This window comes from Achroia grisella, unplaced genomic scaffold (assembly GCF_030625045.1).
Source record: "Achroia grisella isolate CSIRO2021 unplaced genomic scaffold, CSIRO_AGI_Agris_v1 utg903, whole genome shotgun sequence".
NCBI lineage: Eukaryota > Metazoa > Arthropoda > Insecta > Lepidoptera > Pyralidae > Achroia > Achroia grisella.
The window spans coordinates 112,291-130,725 of NW_026713061.1; the positions used below are offsets into that span (position 1 = coordinate 112,291).

An 18,435-nucleotide genomic window follows, 5' to 3' on the forward strand; every position below is an offset into this window, starting at 1 on the left:
TCTAGAATACCTACTCAAATGTTCTTTACTTTATTTTGTGGGTAAGTAAGCACTTCTCCTGAAAAGTCTTCGAGAAGTTGAACATTACCTACCTATAAGTATATAAATATTTAAACTAAGTAATTAAAACTTGAGCTCATTAATTTGCTTGCTATCGTGGGAAACATCTCGAACAAAATAATAATAATTGTTATTATATAAATATTACTAGTACAAAATAAATAATAAACTAATTTTTGCACATAATAATAGAAAAATCGTTAAGCAAAAACTGTCTGTTTGTCAGTTTGTGTGTTAATGTTTCATTCTACCGACAGAAAGAATTAGGATATAATTAGAATATGTTGTTATATGAAGATGGCTGAAGAAGGCTAAAGAAAGATGAGAAACATAGATAGATTGTCAAATCGGGGAAGAATAAATTTTGAAAATATTTGTATTCTAATACGCCACTTATAATTTCATTAATTAAATGATAGATGTCGTTGTCTAGATGCTTTATTTATTGTTTTCATTCGAGCTACGTGTACGGAGTCGCGGGCTCCACTAGTAGTACCTTATATAGACAATTGAACTTGAACTGTAGATGATTTTGAATCTCCATAAAATTGTGCAGGTCTGGTCGTAGGTATCAGAATTATGGTCAAGTTGTTTGCCTGCATCTATAGCTACTATACCTACTTATATTATTATGTTTAACATCAATGCGATATGTATTAGGTGACCGTCGTCCGTTGCACCGAAATATGAAGAAAATTACCTTTGGCAAAATATGTTATAAGTGCTATGAACACTGAAAACATTTTTATTAATAATAAACACATCTTAAGATAGAATGTAAGATTGTTATTAGTCTTATGTATTATCCAAAATTGTATTAAACATACACTAAATTACTTTGAAATTTTGTCAGTCTTAAGATCCGTCTATTATTACCAATGTAATAATAAAGTTATTTAATTTACTAATGTATAGATATATTTCGGTTTAAGGATATATAGATAATATTTATTAAAACACGTCTTAATATATTCAACATATCTTAGGTAATCTAATTCTACAATTCACTCTACTTTTGGTCGTCAATACATAAAGCTAGTAATTAGCAAGGTGGGTATATAGATATATAACTTATTGTAACACTTTTCTATTTAATGACAAAAAGTCATCCAAAGGGTATGTCGATACATTACAAAGAGTTCAATTCAATCTCTTCAAATATTTTTTAACTTTCATAAAATTTTAAAATATAACCACAATTGTCTAATTATTTTACTGAATATAACGAATGTATTTTCTTACTTAACAATATACCCACTAATATTTTACTAATAAACGTCGAACATTAATACAATATTTTAATTAATTTCGTCAAAAACTAAATATCGGGAAATAGCTACTCATCTATAGGTATCTATATACTTATCTATGACATGTTATTCTAAATAATTAAAGCTTGGAATACATGTAAACAGTCACAAATGTCGTACTTAGTCGCATTATCGCACATACGTAGTAGGCATTATGCTTGCATATTAGAATACCTGCGTACAGGTAGGTACATAACAGTTAATAAGTCCTTTTTCTCAGATTGTACAGATTTGATTAGATCTTTATAGGTACCTAGTTACACAAATCCCAGTAGGTATTAAGTATACCTAACGCCAGGAATGAGGCTTATCATTCAGTCAAATTCATATGTTAGAATCTTTATTTTAAATACTTATATGTAAGTAGATAAATATATTATATGGCCATGCAGCTATATAAAAAGCATAAATGGAAATACCTACCTTAATCAGAAATTTCCATAAACGCATACAAAACTTAACTGGATGAAATTAGCGGTAGTGGCAATCCTGTTTTGTAATTTATAGGCATTAAAGAGTATTTATATTACACCTATATGTTTCCTACATATAGGTGTACCAACAGATTAAAAATTTCTTATTATATATGCCTATAATGCCCTATATATGCCCTAATTTATATATGCCTAAGTATTTATCTATAATATAAAATTAATATTATCCTATATTACTTATTATTTTGTAATTGCACAAATTCCTACTTTTTAATATTTTTGTTACAAAACAGTAAGAGTAAAATTTGTCTACACTTATTATTCGGCCTGCCGTAAAAGATAAAAAAAATGTATTTTAAGAGTGTGAATGTCCGCTAACAATTGACTTTTTTATTATTTTCCAAATATTTAAAAACGTAGGTAGTACTATTATTGTTATGAATTAAAGAGACTTGATATGTACTTATATGTATAAGAGGCGGTCTCTAAAAGCTAATGTTCATCGAGAATGGAAAAAAGTTAATGACGAATAATAATAACAGTAAGTAGGTACTCATACTTAAAACACTGTTTGTGTTTTAGTTCAGTGGTTGACTCAAGGAGGGCACAGTCATTAGGTACTTTGCTAATCTATCTATTATTGTAATAAATTATCCACCCTAAAAAACTTCAAAATAAAATCAAAATTAAAAAAAAATCTATATAAACATGGAAAACTATCAATTATATTTACGTTTATACCGCAAACGTTGTTTTGCCATATAAATTAAAATTGTTAATAAAAATTGAGGTTGGTGGTGAACATTTAGGTTTGTATGTATTTTTAATACAACATGTAAAAAAAAATTGTCCAAAAAGTAAAAAAAGCCGTTTCGGAACAGTATGGTAACTAATATTTTGACATGAAAATGTTATGTATAAGATATAGATTCACTAAAGACTGTGTTCCCTTTAGTGCTTCTAAAATAGATATTCATATACTTTAGGGCATTTTAAGAATCGAATGTAATGTAATGTATTTATATTATGTATATCATATATTTTAACATTTTTATTGTTACTAAGTAATACTCAAAGTATTCTTATTACCTACTGGACATCCCATATGCAATCTGTACAATACTTCTAAATTGACCAAATTGATTTTTAAGGGATCGTAATGATATAATAGTACTAGTCTAAAGGTCTTGACTGGAACAGTTGTGAGCATCCAGAACCCGTGGTGGCACCTCCTCATAGGGAATAACGTGTGCTGCAGCCATCTCTTGAGCCACACGTTCAGCTGCGCTAAGCACTCGGAGTAAATTCAGTCCAGCCAATTTACGTAGCTCTTCTATACTCCAACCTTCTTCCATCAGTTCAGCAAACAGCAGCGGATAGGAGGAAACGTCCTCTAGTCCTTGTGGAGTGCTGTTGATTAATTTTATAGAATATATGATTAGAGATCGACCAATTCTTTGAAATCACAACGTTCTTTTGATTATTAACCATCGTTAAGTTAGTTCATGTACAGCAGGTTCATACTTCTTGATTAAGGTATTGGGGCCTCGAAATCAACGAAATTAATTAACGGAATTATTAATCTTAGATTTTTTGTCTGTTTGTCCGGACATGTGTGCGCCCAAATCTTAAAAACGGTTATACCAATTTGAATGCGGTGTACACAATTGTACGGTGGAAAGCTGTAGTTAAAATTGTTGTAAGAGAACAAAAATATTATAAGAAGTAGTCGGTTCAGCTAACTAGGAAATATATTAAATTCAATATTTTAAAGGTAATGCTTTACGGTGTTAAGTCCCGCCACATACACCTTTATTTTTGTATTTGTGCATTAAAGTTTTAATAAATAAATAAATATATAATAAATACACGATTTACGACTAAAATTAAAACCAAATCACACTGAAGTTTCATTTAAAGTTAAATAATCACGAACATAAAACAAAACAAAACCACAAACATATGTTTTTATTAGCTACAAATAGTACTTACTAGTTAATTCCGTCGTAACCGGCACCTAGACCGACGCTATCCACTCCAGCTACGTCGCGAATATGATTTATATGTGCTGGAATAAAAGGCGATGGTATTGTATGTTATAGTTAAAAAATTAATAATTTAGTTCAAGTGGTGATTTTATTGTTTCTTGCAATGCTAGTTCGATAACTTCGGTAGTGTAGCGGTTCACTGCATCGCCTTACTTCCGATGATCGAGGGTTCGATTCATCGCGCGATATTATCTGTATTGATCTGGGTATTTTTAATATATAATATAATATTTTTTATACAACTATTTAATTATTTCTATTAGTCGGTTAATTAATATCCATTGTACAAGGTCTGCCTAGTTTGAGACTTGTTTTGGGTGACTATAGTATATATACAGAGCAATGTGCTAGGATTGCAATACTATTGAGGTAATAAAGTTTAAAATATTATATAATAAAACAAATCTTTTTGGAATGGAAATTAATCTGTTTGTAGGCTAAAAATGACAATATACTTGATGGTGTCCCTTTTATGGCCTTATTGTAGATTTAGCTACGTATCTCTTTTTTAGTAGGTATAATCTACAAATATTTAAGATCTCTTTTATGTACTTTTGATCCGACTGTGTCAAAGTAGGTACTCCTAAATCAATAATGCCACTGAATATCTTTACCTAGTCGTGTCCGATATTTTCATCAATTGATATCGGCTAAGTTGATGTGCCTACAGGATGGAAGTAAGCAAAGTATAAAAATAATATGTGTGATACATTTTATTTTTGTACTTTGACGTTTGTTTGTGGCGATTACCATTTAGGTGGGTGGATAGCTTGATTGCTCTTCCTGTATGTACCTATGAGTAGTTACATATAAAGAAAACTTATAAAAATACAACAACTTACCTATGGCATCTTGAACCGTAGCTGTTTCTTTGCAAGTGAGAAAAGACGTGTAGAAATTAACCATGATGAGACCTTTATTGGCTGCCAAGAGTCTCAGCACAGTGTCCGGCACGTTTCGTGTGACGTTGCAGAGAGCACGAGCCGAGGAATGTGAGAAGAGCACGGGCGCTCGCGAGACCGCCAAAGCGTCCCGCATTGTACGTTCGGAAACATGTGACAGGTCTACCAGCATACCCAGTCGGTTCATCTCCTTCACCACCACCTATCATCGATAGTGCAATTAGGACATAGAATGTAAACAATTCCGTGAAATACAGTCGAATTGAAGACCTCTCTTATTTTTCCATTGCGTGAAAAATGATATAAGTAACTACAATTTTAGTCCTAATGTATCTATACAGGGATAATAATTGTGTCAATCAATAGTTTTCTCAAATGTGTATTGATATTTTAAAAAACATTGTTATAATCTTCTAAGGGAAACAGGAGATAAGAATATCTGTTGTCTCAGGCAATTCAGGAAAGACTTAATATTTTACGTAGGCGTGACTGTATGACGTACAGTCAGATAGTCTAATTAAAAGTAAGACTTTATAATTTTTCTTACTATTTGAATGTTGCCTATAATTTTAAAAATAATTCAATTTACTCAATTCAAATCATCTATTGAAACTGTTATATTCTAGTTTTATTTACATACATTCTAGTTTGTATTAACATGTCATTTATTATGTTGAACCAGAATGTCTCATTGTTGCGTCGGGTGTAAAAATGTTAATGAATATCAGAAGTCGTCAAAGCGCAGTCGTGTTTTTGTAATTAACTAATATCTTACTATGTCACCACCGCTAGCTGTGTTAGCATTACCATAGGTGTCTATCAGAATTTGTATGCTTTTGTCATAATAACTGAACAATAAAAATTACATTTCGAATTAAGATTTTTGAAATAGCGCGTTTTATCATTTTATGAGTTTACTAAATAAGAACATTGTGTTACATAACATTTTGCAAGTCAACATTATATTTTATTTTACAAGACATGACGATAAGTTTCGCTTTTATAGATAGTATGTATGTATTTACTCTTGAACTCTTGACTATACGTATGAACCCTTATAATATCCAGACGCAGTGGATCCCTTCAAATGCTTCTACACAAACAGCCCTATATTATTCATGCTTGCGTGAATACGATTAGGTACCAGAACCTTTCGTTATTAATTCATATTGAAAAAGTAACCACCAAATCTGAATCTGATTTTGCGTAACAAAAAACACTGTTTTTTTTTTAAAGTAACTATTTGTGTTTTATAAAACAACATGGGAACAAAGGGCGGAGTGACATTTAAGGAAAACAGTATACATAAAATTATATGACATTATATAAAAGTTTAAACGTGAATTATTATTAAACCAAAACATCAAATACTATTAAACATAAATATAAAATTAAAAGAACATATTCCCCATAGTGATACAATATTAAAAAAAGGACAAAAACCTTTGTTCAAGTCGGAAAGGTGAGGATTTAAAAAAACAGTTATCCCTCTTTGAACTCCATATTGCTAATGAATATAGTTTCCGCTGAAAGTAAGTAGGTGGTTACATAAATGTAATGAAAAGAAAAGATATATAAAATAAAAACTGGGAATATTTCACATACCTATTATTTAAACATTTGCGCATATGGGTTTACCTACTTACTTTTATCAAGTACCTAAGGCTCTTGAATATTTTCAACAGCAAGGTACGCGTTTACGTGTTTCTGCGTTACACGCAGTGAGTGTTTTCAACAATAGGAAATATTTCGAAAAGTATCGTTGTAAGAAAACAAAGAACTGCTCGGCGAGCACCGGGTTCATACAAAGCGAAATATTGCGGTGAGACGGGATGTTTATGATTATGGCACACTCCGTCTACTCGGTGTTTCAATGTTTACGGTTTCGTTTATAGGTACTTACTTGTTTCAGTATTGCCTACAACTTTGATCCTCCATGATTTACAAATTCTTAATTTGATTTATTCACTTGCATAAAATATATACCTACGAGAGGATGATTGGTAATGAAATTGTATGTATCTTTAATTTAAATTAAATATATCTAATCTAGTCAAAGGTAACGTTTTCTGACTTACATTATGGTACTTATGTCTGTGAATTCATTTTGGAATAAGTCCCATAATGTCACGATTGACGACTACTATATCTAACGAAATGTTTAGTAATTATCATATCTTTTTCCTCCTGAGTACTTCTTAAGACTAAATAGGTACCTATAGATATTAATTATTTGAAAACACTTACCTACTTAAACAATATTTTATAAGGTAAAGGGTATTCTACCTACAATGCACGACAATAAATTTACTTGCTAATGAGCTACCTTAACATAATCTGTAAAGAGATAACAACTTCTAATCCGGAAGGTCTTGTGAAAGAATTAAGTCAAGATAACTCCGCATAATGAGAGTAAATTAAACTGCAATGTTCGTTCACTTTGTAATTCGGATTCCGAATAGATATCAGCGCACTTTGTAAGTTTCTCGTAATCGAATAACATTTGAGTGGCGGCGATGAGGCAACAATAAAGGATTGTGTAAGGGATAAGGGATTTGTTTGTATACAGTGCAATATAGTTAGGGAAGTTTGGATTACCTTTCCGAAGTGGGTGAGTCCGCCGCGGAGGGAAGGCTCGGGCCGGTCTGCGGAGGCGCACTCGGCCCACGGCGTGTCGCATGTAGAGGTGAGCGTGAGGTAGCGTACGCCGACTTGGTACAGGGTCCGGAGGACCCCAAGGGAACCTCCGATTGCGTGACCGCCTTCGACACCCACCAGTGAACACAGTCGCTGATTGGCATGTGCCGATAATATATCTGTGAAAATGGTTTCGAGTAAATGGCAAATACATAGGCGATTTTTTAATTGAAGGGTAATAATTTTAGGCAGTTTCATATATATAACTAGGATAATAGTAATATATAGCTATTATTTTGTTAAAAATCTGTATACAATTATAGCTGTATTATACAATTTCGCGTATGAGCCGGCAGCGTGTTGTAAATTCCACTGAAATAAATATATAATAATTTACACTTTATTAAATAAACTGTTATAGTAGTTAAGACCTAAGTATTCATTAAAAATAACGAAAGGAAAGGCAATTTCAATCTACAAAACATTCAAGCCAAAGGAAAACTTTTTAAATTAATTTTAACCATTTCACGTTTTTTTATATAATAAAGTCAAAAGACAACGAGTTTCTGATGCAAATTAGTCAGATGCTTTTGTATCGCACTCTTTACCAGATTACAAAAAACTGTTGTATATAATTTATTCCTTTCACAAATGCAAATTGTTAAAATAAATTATTTCATTTAATGAAGATCTCTTGCAATAGTAATTTTACAGATTATTTTCTTTTGTTAATTTTTTCAAGTTCAATTTAATAATAACTACTAATAACTGGATCTTATAGATACAGATGAAAACCATAAATTAACATAATAAATATATATAACAATTGTCTACTTTTATAATAAAATATTTAGTAAAAATATTAAACTAAATTATCAGAATACTAATTTATTGAATCTAAATTATCTGTTTCTTGACCAACACGAAAAATGTGTACACAGATATAAAGAAAATTGTATGATTGAGTAGCTAATGGTGCAATTTGAAACTGGTGTTTATTTGTGTTAAATATAGAGTAAATCGTAATGGGTAGGTTATACAGATAGCCCCTACTAAAAAGAAATTTTTAAAATACAAACCCTCTATCTCATGAATTATTGAGGTTTACTGTGTTATAAAATGTTGATGAATATTAATTACTATAATTTCAGTTTACATCTTGGAGAAAATAGTTCAGTTACATTACATTTACGTTTTAGTATATCTACATATAGTTATATGTATATTATGACTAACCAAGTAGATTTGTACAAAAACCATGTTATAAATTACCTTCGGTAGAAGTGCATATGGTGAGTTGAGGGTGATATTTTTCAGTGAGTCTCTGTATGAGATCTATTTGCTCGAACGTCAGTTGCACGGCGTCGCGGTGCTGCGCGTCGCAGGGCACGTACGCCGCCCAGAACTGATGCAAAACATTACTTTGACATAAGGCTGATTAAATATCACGCACGAGCAGCGCAATGTGTACGAAGAATAAGAAATTTTCATATATGGAAAATTGCTTAAGCTCTTGTAATGGAAAATTCATCTGAGACGTGACGAAACTGTCGCATGTCAGTTTGAAAATTACGCGAGAAATACAAGATTATGATATTGTGTTAGTATTTACGAACATTAGGGGCGTTGGAACTGTATCCATAATCGTTAATTTAATAATTCACAAATTTAAGTTATATAATATGAGATTTAATTAACACCAGAACACAACATTACATATCGAAATAGGAATTAGCAAATTAAGTTTTTTTTATGGATGATGATGAAATGAATGGAAAGATGAGGATGAACTCAGGTCACCTAACAAATTTGGCACAACAGTTGCCAAAATATCTCTAATATTTCTCTATCATAACGGGGATTTGGTTTCGAAAGGTGGGTTAGTAATAAATCAAGATTAGTATAATAGTATTTCGACGATTTGAGTTTGTACAAATATTTTAGTAATTTTCATAGACGGTAATATGAACAGATGTAGTTTATATTTTAACCGATTTGTAATGACTTAAATATTTTAAAGAAAAAAAATCAATTTTTAATTATAGGACTTCTTATCTAGAAATTATGTTACCTGAGCTGCAACTCGCCCTTGCTTTAGTCTTGGTAAATCTGTATGACTCCAAGAACTAGTGGCCCAAGGAGATATAGTTCGTAAATCTTCATCGAATCTGACAACATAATAATTATATTTTATTATTGAGCTTTGTACCACTACTTATTTCCAACTTGATTTACGGTGGCTAAGAATATACAGAATTTAGTGGTTTTTTATTATGTACATGTCAAGTGGTTAAAGTACTTATGTATTTATATATAACAACAATAATATGTTACTATACTATATTCTAGTAGACAGGTTTAGACTTTCATTATCTGTGTATTTTGGTTCATTTACCTAAAATCTTTTATTCTATTATGTAAAAATTTCCGTATATTCCACGGTAAGTCATTGTGTCCATCTATGAGTGGAGTGTCATGTAATAATCTCTCTGCGAGACGCAGCCTCTCGTGTAGAGGTGCTCCTGGTGGAGCTCGAAGTGCAAGTGGTCCCGCGACGCATGCGGTGCCTGCCACCAGCACTAGCACCGCCACACAGCACCATCGCCGGTGCCACACCGAAAAACCTGTTTAACAATGAATATATTCATGGTGTATGTAGAGAGGAGGGACCGAGTAGAGATTGTTTACGTTATTTTATCATCACTAGCAATATACTGGAATATTAATGGCCCCATTGGGCCATTATTATCTAATCATTATTAATAATCTCCTTATCCAATATAGGCGACTTGCAAGTCTGATATGAAATGGTAAGTCTTTAAAAGATTAGAAATAGTGTCATTGTGCATAAAGTAATAGATTCAATGTAGGTCAAGCAATCGGTCGTTACGAGGATGTTACAGAGCTTCCGATAATCTCGCTGTCAAACGCAAAGCTCGATCTTGATCAGGGAAGCAGATGTGCTGTGTGGCTTGTGTGGTTTAAAAAAGATGTAACAAATCCTAACAATCAGTTAAGTTTATATGTAAGCAATTATATGAAATATTGAAACATGTTTTGCAAATAACCATATTATTGTATTACTTAGATTCTACCATAATATCGTGGTGTTCTTTGATAAGAGATACATTTTTTTATTGGATGTACATTCTCGACACTATAAGTACCTACTCGTACTTAGTAGATAGTATAGAACTAATCGCTACCTTGATTCCGTAGGTTTAATAAAAATGTAGTACCTAAATGCCAGATATATTACGTTTGATTTTGATGAAACTTAATAATATTATGATAGTTACAAGATAAAAGACTTCAGTTTTTAAATTTACAAGGAACGTAAATAAGGAATGCTTCATTTAAATATTTAACATTTTCGGATCAAGAAATTCGGATAATTTTCGGCACCAAATTCATTCTATTTTATACTAATACATAACCACACTAAAAAATATCGCTACTTAGATATATAAAGCATGCATAGTAAACTTACGACTTTTACAACGGTAATCTTTGTAAATTGTCTGCGTGGGTGTTCCAGTATGTTAGCTATGTTATCCTATTTCAGCGGCTTACTTAGTAAGCTGTGTTTCAGTTGAAATAAGGCAGTGAAATTACAGGATAAGTGGCGCGATATCTAAGTCCTTCGGAATAGCAACGCATTATCAATGCATGGACATGACATGATAACGTTGTGTCGTTCATATGTTAGTTGATAGTCATATCTGACTACCAGACTGTTTGTCATTGTAATCACATAAAAAATGACTTACGTGAAGAGTTAGCCGTAGTGGTAGAACTGTGGCTGGTTGTGGATGTAGTCCCCGTGGGCAGCCACTGCGGTGATTTACACGCGCTGCACGTCGCCGGCCGCATGCTCTGACTGCGCTCCGTTACGTCAGGTGCTGGGGCGCTGCGTTTCTTCCCCTATCATTTACAAATACAGTAATTACGAGTTTTGAATATATTCCAAGTATTTTATATATTTGTAAAATCGCAAGTCATATCATAGCGCAACAAGTTATGTTCGTTCATTATATAAAATGTATAAATGATGATTATGATTAAAATTAATAAAGGAGTTATTTATAATATAAATAATTTTTAATATATTAGGTAATATTTATTTATTTATATTGCTTTATTGCGTAACATTACAACAATAAGGAAAAAAAAATAAAAGATTGATGAAAGAAACATATACAAAAGAAAACCTTATCGCTAACTAATCTGTTACAGACTACCTTAGGAAAGATAGTATTACCTACTAAATATAAAGTGACACATGAGTGGAATCAAGTTAACAAAAAAAAACACTAATAGGCACAAAAATCTATTATATATATTTATGTAAATTAATCAGAGTTAAGCGTACGTAAGATTTTTTTAATTTCGCCTATTTAAATTCCTGTGTACCTACATCCACACAGGAATGGGTTTTTTAAATATTTTAATACTAATTTAAACAGGCGAAATTAAAAAAATTTTTATATTTTTTACCTAATGTAAAGATAAAGTTATATTTATATGATAGATACTATTCAATTTATTTATATCATGTTGGAATTGTAAATTTCACTACATAACATTTTTAAATGTGTATTTTCAGTAATAATTTAATCATATTTTTTCTATACAATAATGCTTAAACAGGTACAAAATACTACATAACAAATGTCTCTGGTTAAGCTATATTTGAAATGAAACTCTGATTCGTCTCCATCATCCGTTATTTACCTATAAGCGACATTAAAATCTTAAAACAGCCGAGTTTCCACTTTCACTGGAAGTTTGTTGCGTAAAACGAATTGTTTGTTTTACCATTCATTATAAATTAGGGGATGAGGTAAATTGTGCGGATAAATAAAAGGAAAACGTCATGGGAGCGAAAAGATCAAATGGTGCTAACCGAGCATAAGTAGGTGTACCATTTGTTCAAAACTTTTCCACTTTAGCTTAGCAACTTTAAATAACAGGCTGCTTATGAGTCATAGAGACTTTAAGCAAAGTGAAAATATTTTCTGTTAGTTATATATAATTGTGTATTTTGTAATCGTTAATTAATTAATAATAGTCGTAATATTTAAGAAATTTATGTTGTGATTAATTAATTTTTGTTTACGCATAACGACATATTAGAACATCCCTATAAAGTATTATAGAAGCTTAAGAAGTAAGTTATCATAGTGACTTTAGTTATGAGTGATATTATGACTAGTTTGTTGCACGAATTTTAAAGAAAAGATGTGCCTAAAAAAATATGCCTCTACACTATGAACAAATCACATAAATCATTCATGTTCTAGGGATACTGGTTTATTTGCATATGTATATTTTGGCTAGAGTATACGGTAGCAACTAGAAAAATGCCGAAATCCATACCTACTTGTAAATAGTAGTCAAAAGGGAGTCCGTAGGAATGAAATTGTCGTTTATATATATGCTAATAATAACAAGATTTTTTTCTACGGCTTTACCCTGGTGTCCCTGGGTTCTTTACTTAATCTAAGACATTTGACAAGGGTGTTGGTTTAGTGTAAAGTGACTGGGGTCTGGTCTTTTGAAGACTTTTTACACAAAACCAGTTTAAAAGATATTGTCACGGATTTCGTAAATAAGAATTATGCCAATAATTTAAAATACTTCATTAACTTACTCATATACCTACTCACAAAAGACTAACAATTTCAATTAAAATTATTTTTTAGACTTCAGTTTATTTACTCTAAAGAACTTTCATACAACTTAATTTCTAAATAAATGAGGAAGTATTTTAATATGTTCTTTAGAAATCGTTCTGGAATATACTATAAAATTTACGGAGCGAAACAATATAACTAAAATTAAAATTACTGAAATAATGTTCATTTTTAAATTATGCAGCAAACATACCTGTGTATCATAGAAAATAGACGGTATCCTGGTATTCCGGCTCGCATCGCAAGTGCACTGAGCATGTGCAGTACGAGCACCACCCATCATAATTACATCCGCCTCCACAAAGGTTTGTGAATCGTCATCCACAAAATCACTTCGAGTGCTTCTAGATTCAACTGTATTATCTTCACGCGACCAACTCTCTGCACTTCTCTCCTTGAATCGTTCTCTTGGAAAATCATTGTAGGACATTTGTCTTTTTATACTTTTACAACGACTACGGTTATCTAGTGTAGAAAATTTCATCGTCCCTAAACCAGGCGAATTTATAGATGTAAGTTCATCGTTAGTATCAAAACTCCTAATTTTTATCATTTTATGCGATCTTTTACTCATATCTCCACTTACATGGCAATCTCGTAATCTATCAAAACATTGGTCCACATTGCCAGAAAAGTTAGCGTATGTAGAAACATTATTCTTTACATCCTCTTTTGTTTGAAGTCCCGAGGAATAGATACAACTTTGGCTATTTACTCGTCTTTGTGACTTGTCTACTAAAGATAACATTGACAGTTTTTTTAGTGAGCCTGTGGAGCCCGCTGTAATATCGGCAAGTTGTACTGCATTTTGGTGTTTTTTAAGCATCGCTTCTCCACCCATTTTCTTTAAGTTTGAGAGTTTTCTTTTAATTTTTTGTACCAATGTGTTAGTGGGATCGTATGATATTAACTGTTTTGAAATGTAGTTCGAAACGCCGATGGTTTTGCTTTTAGCATGTTTTCTGTCTAAGCTGCGATGTGACCCTATACCTAAATGACTCCGTCCAGTGTCTCGTTTCATTCTTTCTAAATCATAAATGTTAAGTGTGTGTCCTCGTTGTTCTATAGGATCTCGATGAAAATTCAAATAATTATTTTGTTGAACATTACAATTGCAGATTAAATCAAAATCATGTTCTGATATGTGTTTCTCTAGGCATTGCCGCTGGGCTGCTAAAGCGAGACAGGCTTCGCAGTCAACACCTAGTAATAGTTCTAGGCTGGTGTTCCTAATGAAGCCATCACTGAAGGTACGAGATCGGAAATTTGCTGCATGTTGTCCAAGATGAGATTCCCATTCGGGCCCTGAGCCAACGGCTGCAGTATCCGCCCTGCCTGAAACGCTGCTTTCTCCGTCCACCATGGTAGACGCATCTCGATTGACCTGTATAACTCGGGGCTGTCGAAATACACGACTATCACTGCGCACTGAACTTCTCGACGGTGAAGGTGATGGTCGCTTAAAGGTATCGACTTGAATCATTGTAGTGTCTTCCTAGTTCTATATGAAATGACTATGCTAGTACCTGTTGTAAGAGAAGAAAATATAATAAACAGAAGTTCAATAAAATTAAAATGGAAGCTCCTAATGTATTTATTAATTAATACATTGTACGTACATGTACATATTGTTTTACCATTTCTTTCATGAGAGCATAGATATAATAAATTCCACAAATGTAATCTTTGAGAGGAAACGTAAATTTATAAAATTTATATCGAGCTGAGCTTTCTAGTCAGGATAGTGAGAGTACCTAGGGTATAGTGCTCTTTTTATAAAACAGGCTTAGCAGGGCGTGAGTATGATGATGACTACCATATAGGTGCCCTTTCGTACCTATAATAATTCAAAATCCAATTATAATATTCGCGAAACTATGCAATTTCCAAGTACCTAATTGTAAAAAAATAGTTTTAATGTTTAATTATTACTTTTCATTTAATTTATTGGAGTTATCTAGTTTCATGTATAGACATTATTATATACATTATTATTAGATTTCAGATTATTATACCGTACTTATATCAGGTTGAAAAAAAATTAAGCTCTGATAATTGATCTAGGTTAAAAACTAGTTGGATGGAGCTGGCGATAGTGTCACCACTTTTTTAATTTTTTGACTATGCAATACCATATTTCTCTTATTATTGATTTAATATCACAGATATAATAAATTGCCTATTTTTTATTATTATTTATATTCTGTTGTACACTAAAATGTCGACTGTCAACTATAAACATTTACTGAAATTCATATACCGCTGCATAGCAATATATAATATTTCGTTTAGTGTGAGCGCTGCAGGTGTATGAGTAATTATGGTAAAGTAACATATTGGCTAAAATAATCAAATATGTACCTACAGCTACATTTATTTCAGACTACCAATGGTAACAATATTTTATGAGTCGAAGTTGAGAATAAACTTTATTAAAAAAAATAATTTAAATATGTTCAGTTTTGCGCATTTATTGCATAAATCTACGAACAGGGGATACTGAATGGAAAGTAGATGTGACGAAATGAAAATATTTATATTTTTGTAGATTAATAATTTAATAATTTAAAGTGAACAGAATAATTAATAATATATCATTATGTTTCAATGTTATAAAAGGTACTTTGTATAAGAAATAAATATTTGATCCATGAAAACTGGGTAGATAAGACTTCATCATTATAAGGTTCCGTATCAGTTATTTAAATAAGAAACTATTACATAATAACGCAGAATTATTTGACCACTCTAAGTAATATATATATATTTACCTATAGCTGTTCACATAATTTGCATCAATGTACATATTGTAAAATATTATGTAGCCACCGTAGGGCCGGGACGATCTTTGAATATCAATAAGGTTTTAACATTATTTGATTAAAAAGATAAAATAAAAGTAATGATTATTCGAAATGATGGAATATAGCAAGATTATTATAAAATAAAGTAGTCCGGCATTATAAAAATTAACTATCATGTATTACATATCCCATATATTGATCGATACAATAAAAAATAATCTATTGTAGCTTCGACTTACAATACCGGTAAATAAATATTAATACCAAATGTATCAAAGCGCATTACATCAGAATAATCTAGCACCTATTTGAGTAATTAGTTTTTTAGTTGTATTTTTAATTGAAAACAGAGGATTTATATGAACAAAAGTATTGTGCGAATCGTACTTAATTTCTATATTTTAAAAAAGAAAGCATTCACAAATTTATTTTGAACCGGCTTTTTCTGGGAAAATATTAAGAACCAATGACATTGGATTACGCCGTTTCGCATTTTTTTATACTATTAAATTATATACTAGCAATGCAATAATTCCATTCTTAGTCTGTAATAAATTAACAATGGTTTAGTCTTGATTACATTTCAAAAGAACAATACAAGAATGGATTTAAATGAAATCGGTATTTATATTAGACTCAAGAGTAGACCTACAGTTGTAATATTTTACATTCGAGGTATATCACTAAATAGTAGGTACGTAATGATACATTATAGGTACATATCATATAATACCGAGCATAATGCCATATATTGCCATAACAACTAAAACGGGGCTTATATAAAGCAGAGCTTATACCATGGATGTTTAATAATAGACGAATGCATAGTTTTTACAAATATAGGGACTTAACCCAAAAAAAACACCTTGACCATTAAAACAGTTATGCTGATGAACATCAATGTTTTCTTCTTTTTCTGGGATCGAACACGCGGAACAGCTTTAGAACACAGAGCATAATATATAAGTACTATTAGACTTATTGTCTTATACTTGAGTTTATAAATATAATTACCTAATATTAGATTTTAGTACAGTCGAGAATATCAAATAATTAATGATTTTGTGTAATATGGATTAAAAAACAAATTATACAGTTGATAGTCTATAAATGTAATCATTGATAAAAATAAAAATAATTTTATAGGTAAATTACATAGAATATTTATTTAATTGTTTGATATTTGAAGAGAATGATTTAATAAAGATTTATTGCATAGTATACAACCCTCGCACCAAAGGTAGATAAATATAATGCGCGCGCAGGTAAGAAAATATTGTCTTGCCAAATTTTTCAGTCTCATGGCGAGATGTTTCTATGAAAGATACTGTGTATGCATATATTGGAGGGCGAGGAGACTTACGACGGGTAATATGAAAGACCGCGAGCAGACGAGACGGGGCGTCTCGGAGGCGGGCGGGAATAAGCCATTTTTGTTTTATGTTTGTTTTACCGCTATGGAATGACAATACAGCTTTTGTGTTGAGTGTTCATTTCAGTATTCATTATTATCAGATTATTTATATGCTCCGTGAACATGAAAAGCGTTAGGTATAATATAGACTACAGTAGATAGATTCAGTACATTATTCGTGATGTGTGATAGATATTGTCTACGATTGTCATCTATACATCTTTTATTTAGTTTTTCTAAATAATTCTTTTAAGTTTGTATAATGTTTCTTATTATAATTTACATACAATAAGGTTTCATTTGTATACAATTGACAATTTATTGAAATCAGAATGGTTCTGAAACCATTCTCAAATAGATTTCTTAACTAATTAGGCATTTTTCTAACTCCTGTACCAGTATTTACTTTAGAGGAGAGTTGACACAAAGTAAAAAAAAGAAACTTGTCTCTCATATTTTATTTCTGACTGACTGTCAGACAAATGAAACACCTATATATAATAAAATAAAAAAAATATCTAATTAACGGCAATGATTATATCCGATATCCACATTATGTTTATTTAATAAATGTAATGTTAACTTCGATAATTGACTATGCCTATGACTCCTTTATTTGGGAACCAGTCGCATTAGGACGCAGTTCTCTGAAATTATCAACTTTAATTCTAAATTATAGATGGCAGGTATTTCTATATATTGATATAAAAATCAGCAGAAGCCAAATCAATAAATGCCATGCCAGATACAGAAATAGATCATATTATAATTATACTTATTGGCCACACAATGTAATGGTCACGTTTGGCAATAGGGAAACAATTCGGATGTGTACCTACTGGTTTGTAGTTAATATCTACAATACGCAATCAACCATTACTTTAGGAATGACCTGGATCACGAATTACGTTAAATTAATCAATATTTAATTATATAAATACCTCTATAAAGTGGAAATTTCTATAACAATTAAAATATAATATGTTAGATATATGTTTTACAAACACCTTCTCAAGTGAAATAATGTAGGTGTACATAATCGTGTTGCTCTGAAGAGTCTTAATTTGTTCTAAATAGCTATAACAACATAATATTATATTAAATTTAGACAACTCACTTGAAAAGAGAAA

The 18,435-nt window shown here is 31.3% G+C and overlaps 1 protein-coding gene across 1 annotated transcript in view; it reads right to left on the bottom strand.

The window, feature by feature from the left end:
- Positions 1 to 2,982: 2,982 nt before the first annotated feature.
- LOC131853547 (uncharacterized) overlaps positions 2,983 to 18,435 on the bottom strand; it is a 48,009-nt gene continuing 32,556 nt past the window's right edge. The window contains exons 2-10 of the mRNA XM_059204468.1: positions 13,281 to 14,613; positions 11,162 to 11,315; positions 9,787 to 10,015; positions 9,463 to 9,559; positions 8,664 to 8,796; positions 7,353 to 7,570; positions 4,695 to 4,956; positions 3,797 to 3,872; positions 2,983 to 3,214 (exon numbers count right to left, since the gene is read on the bottom strand). Coding sequence (XP_059060451.1) covers positions 2,983 to 3,214; positions 3,797 to 3,872; positions 4,695 to 4,956; positions 7,353 to 7,570; positions 8,664 to 8,796; positions 9,463 to 9,559; positions 9,787 to 10,015; positions 11,162 to 11,315; positions 13,281 to 14,570 — 2,691 coding nt within the window. The 5' untranslated portion in view covers positions 14,571 to 14,613. The remainder of the gene's footprint in view (positions 3,215 to 3,796; positions 3,873 to 4,694; positions 4,957 to 7,352; positions 7,571 to 8,663; positions 8,797 to 9,462; positions 9,560 to 9,786; positions 10,016 to 11,161; positions 11,316 to 13,280; positions 14,614 to 18,435) is intronic.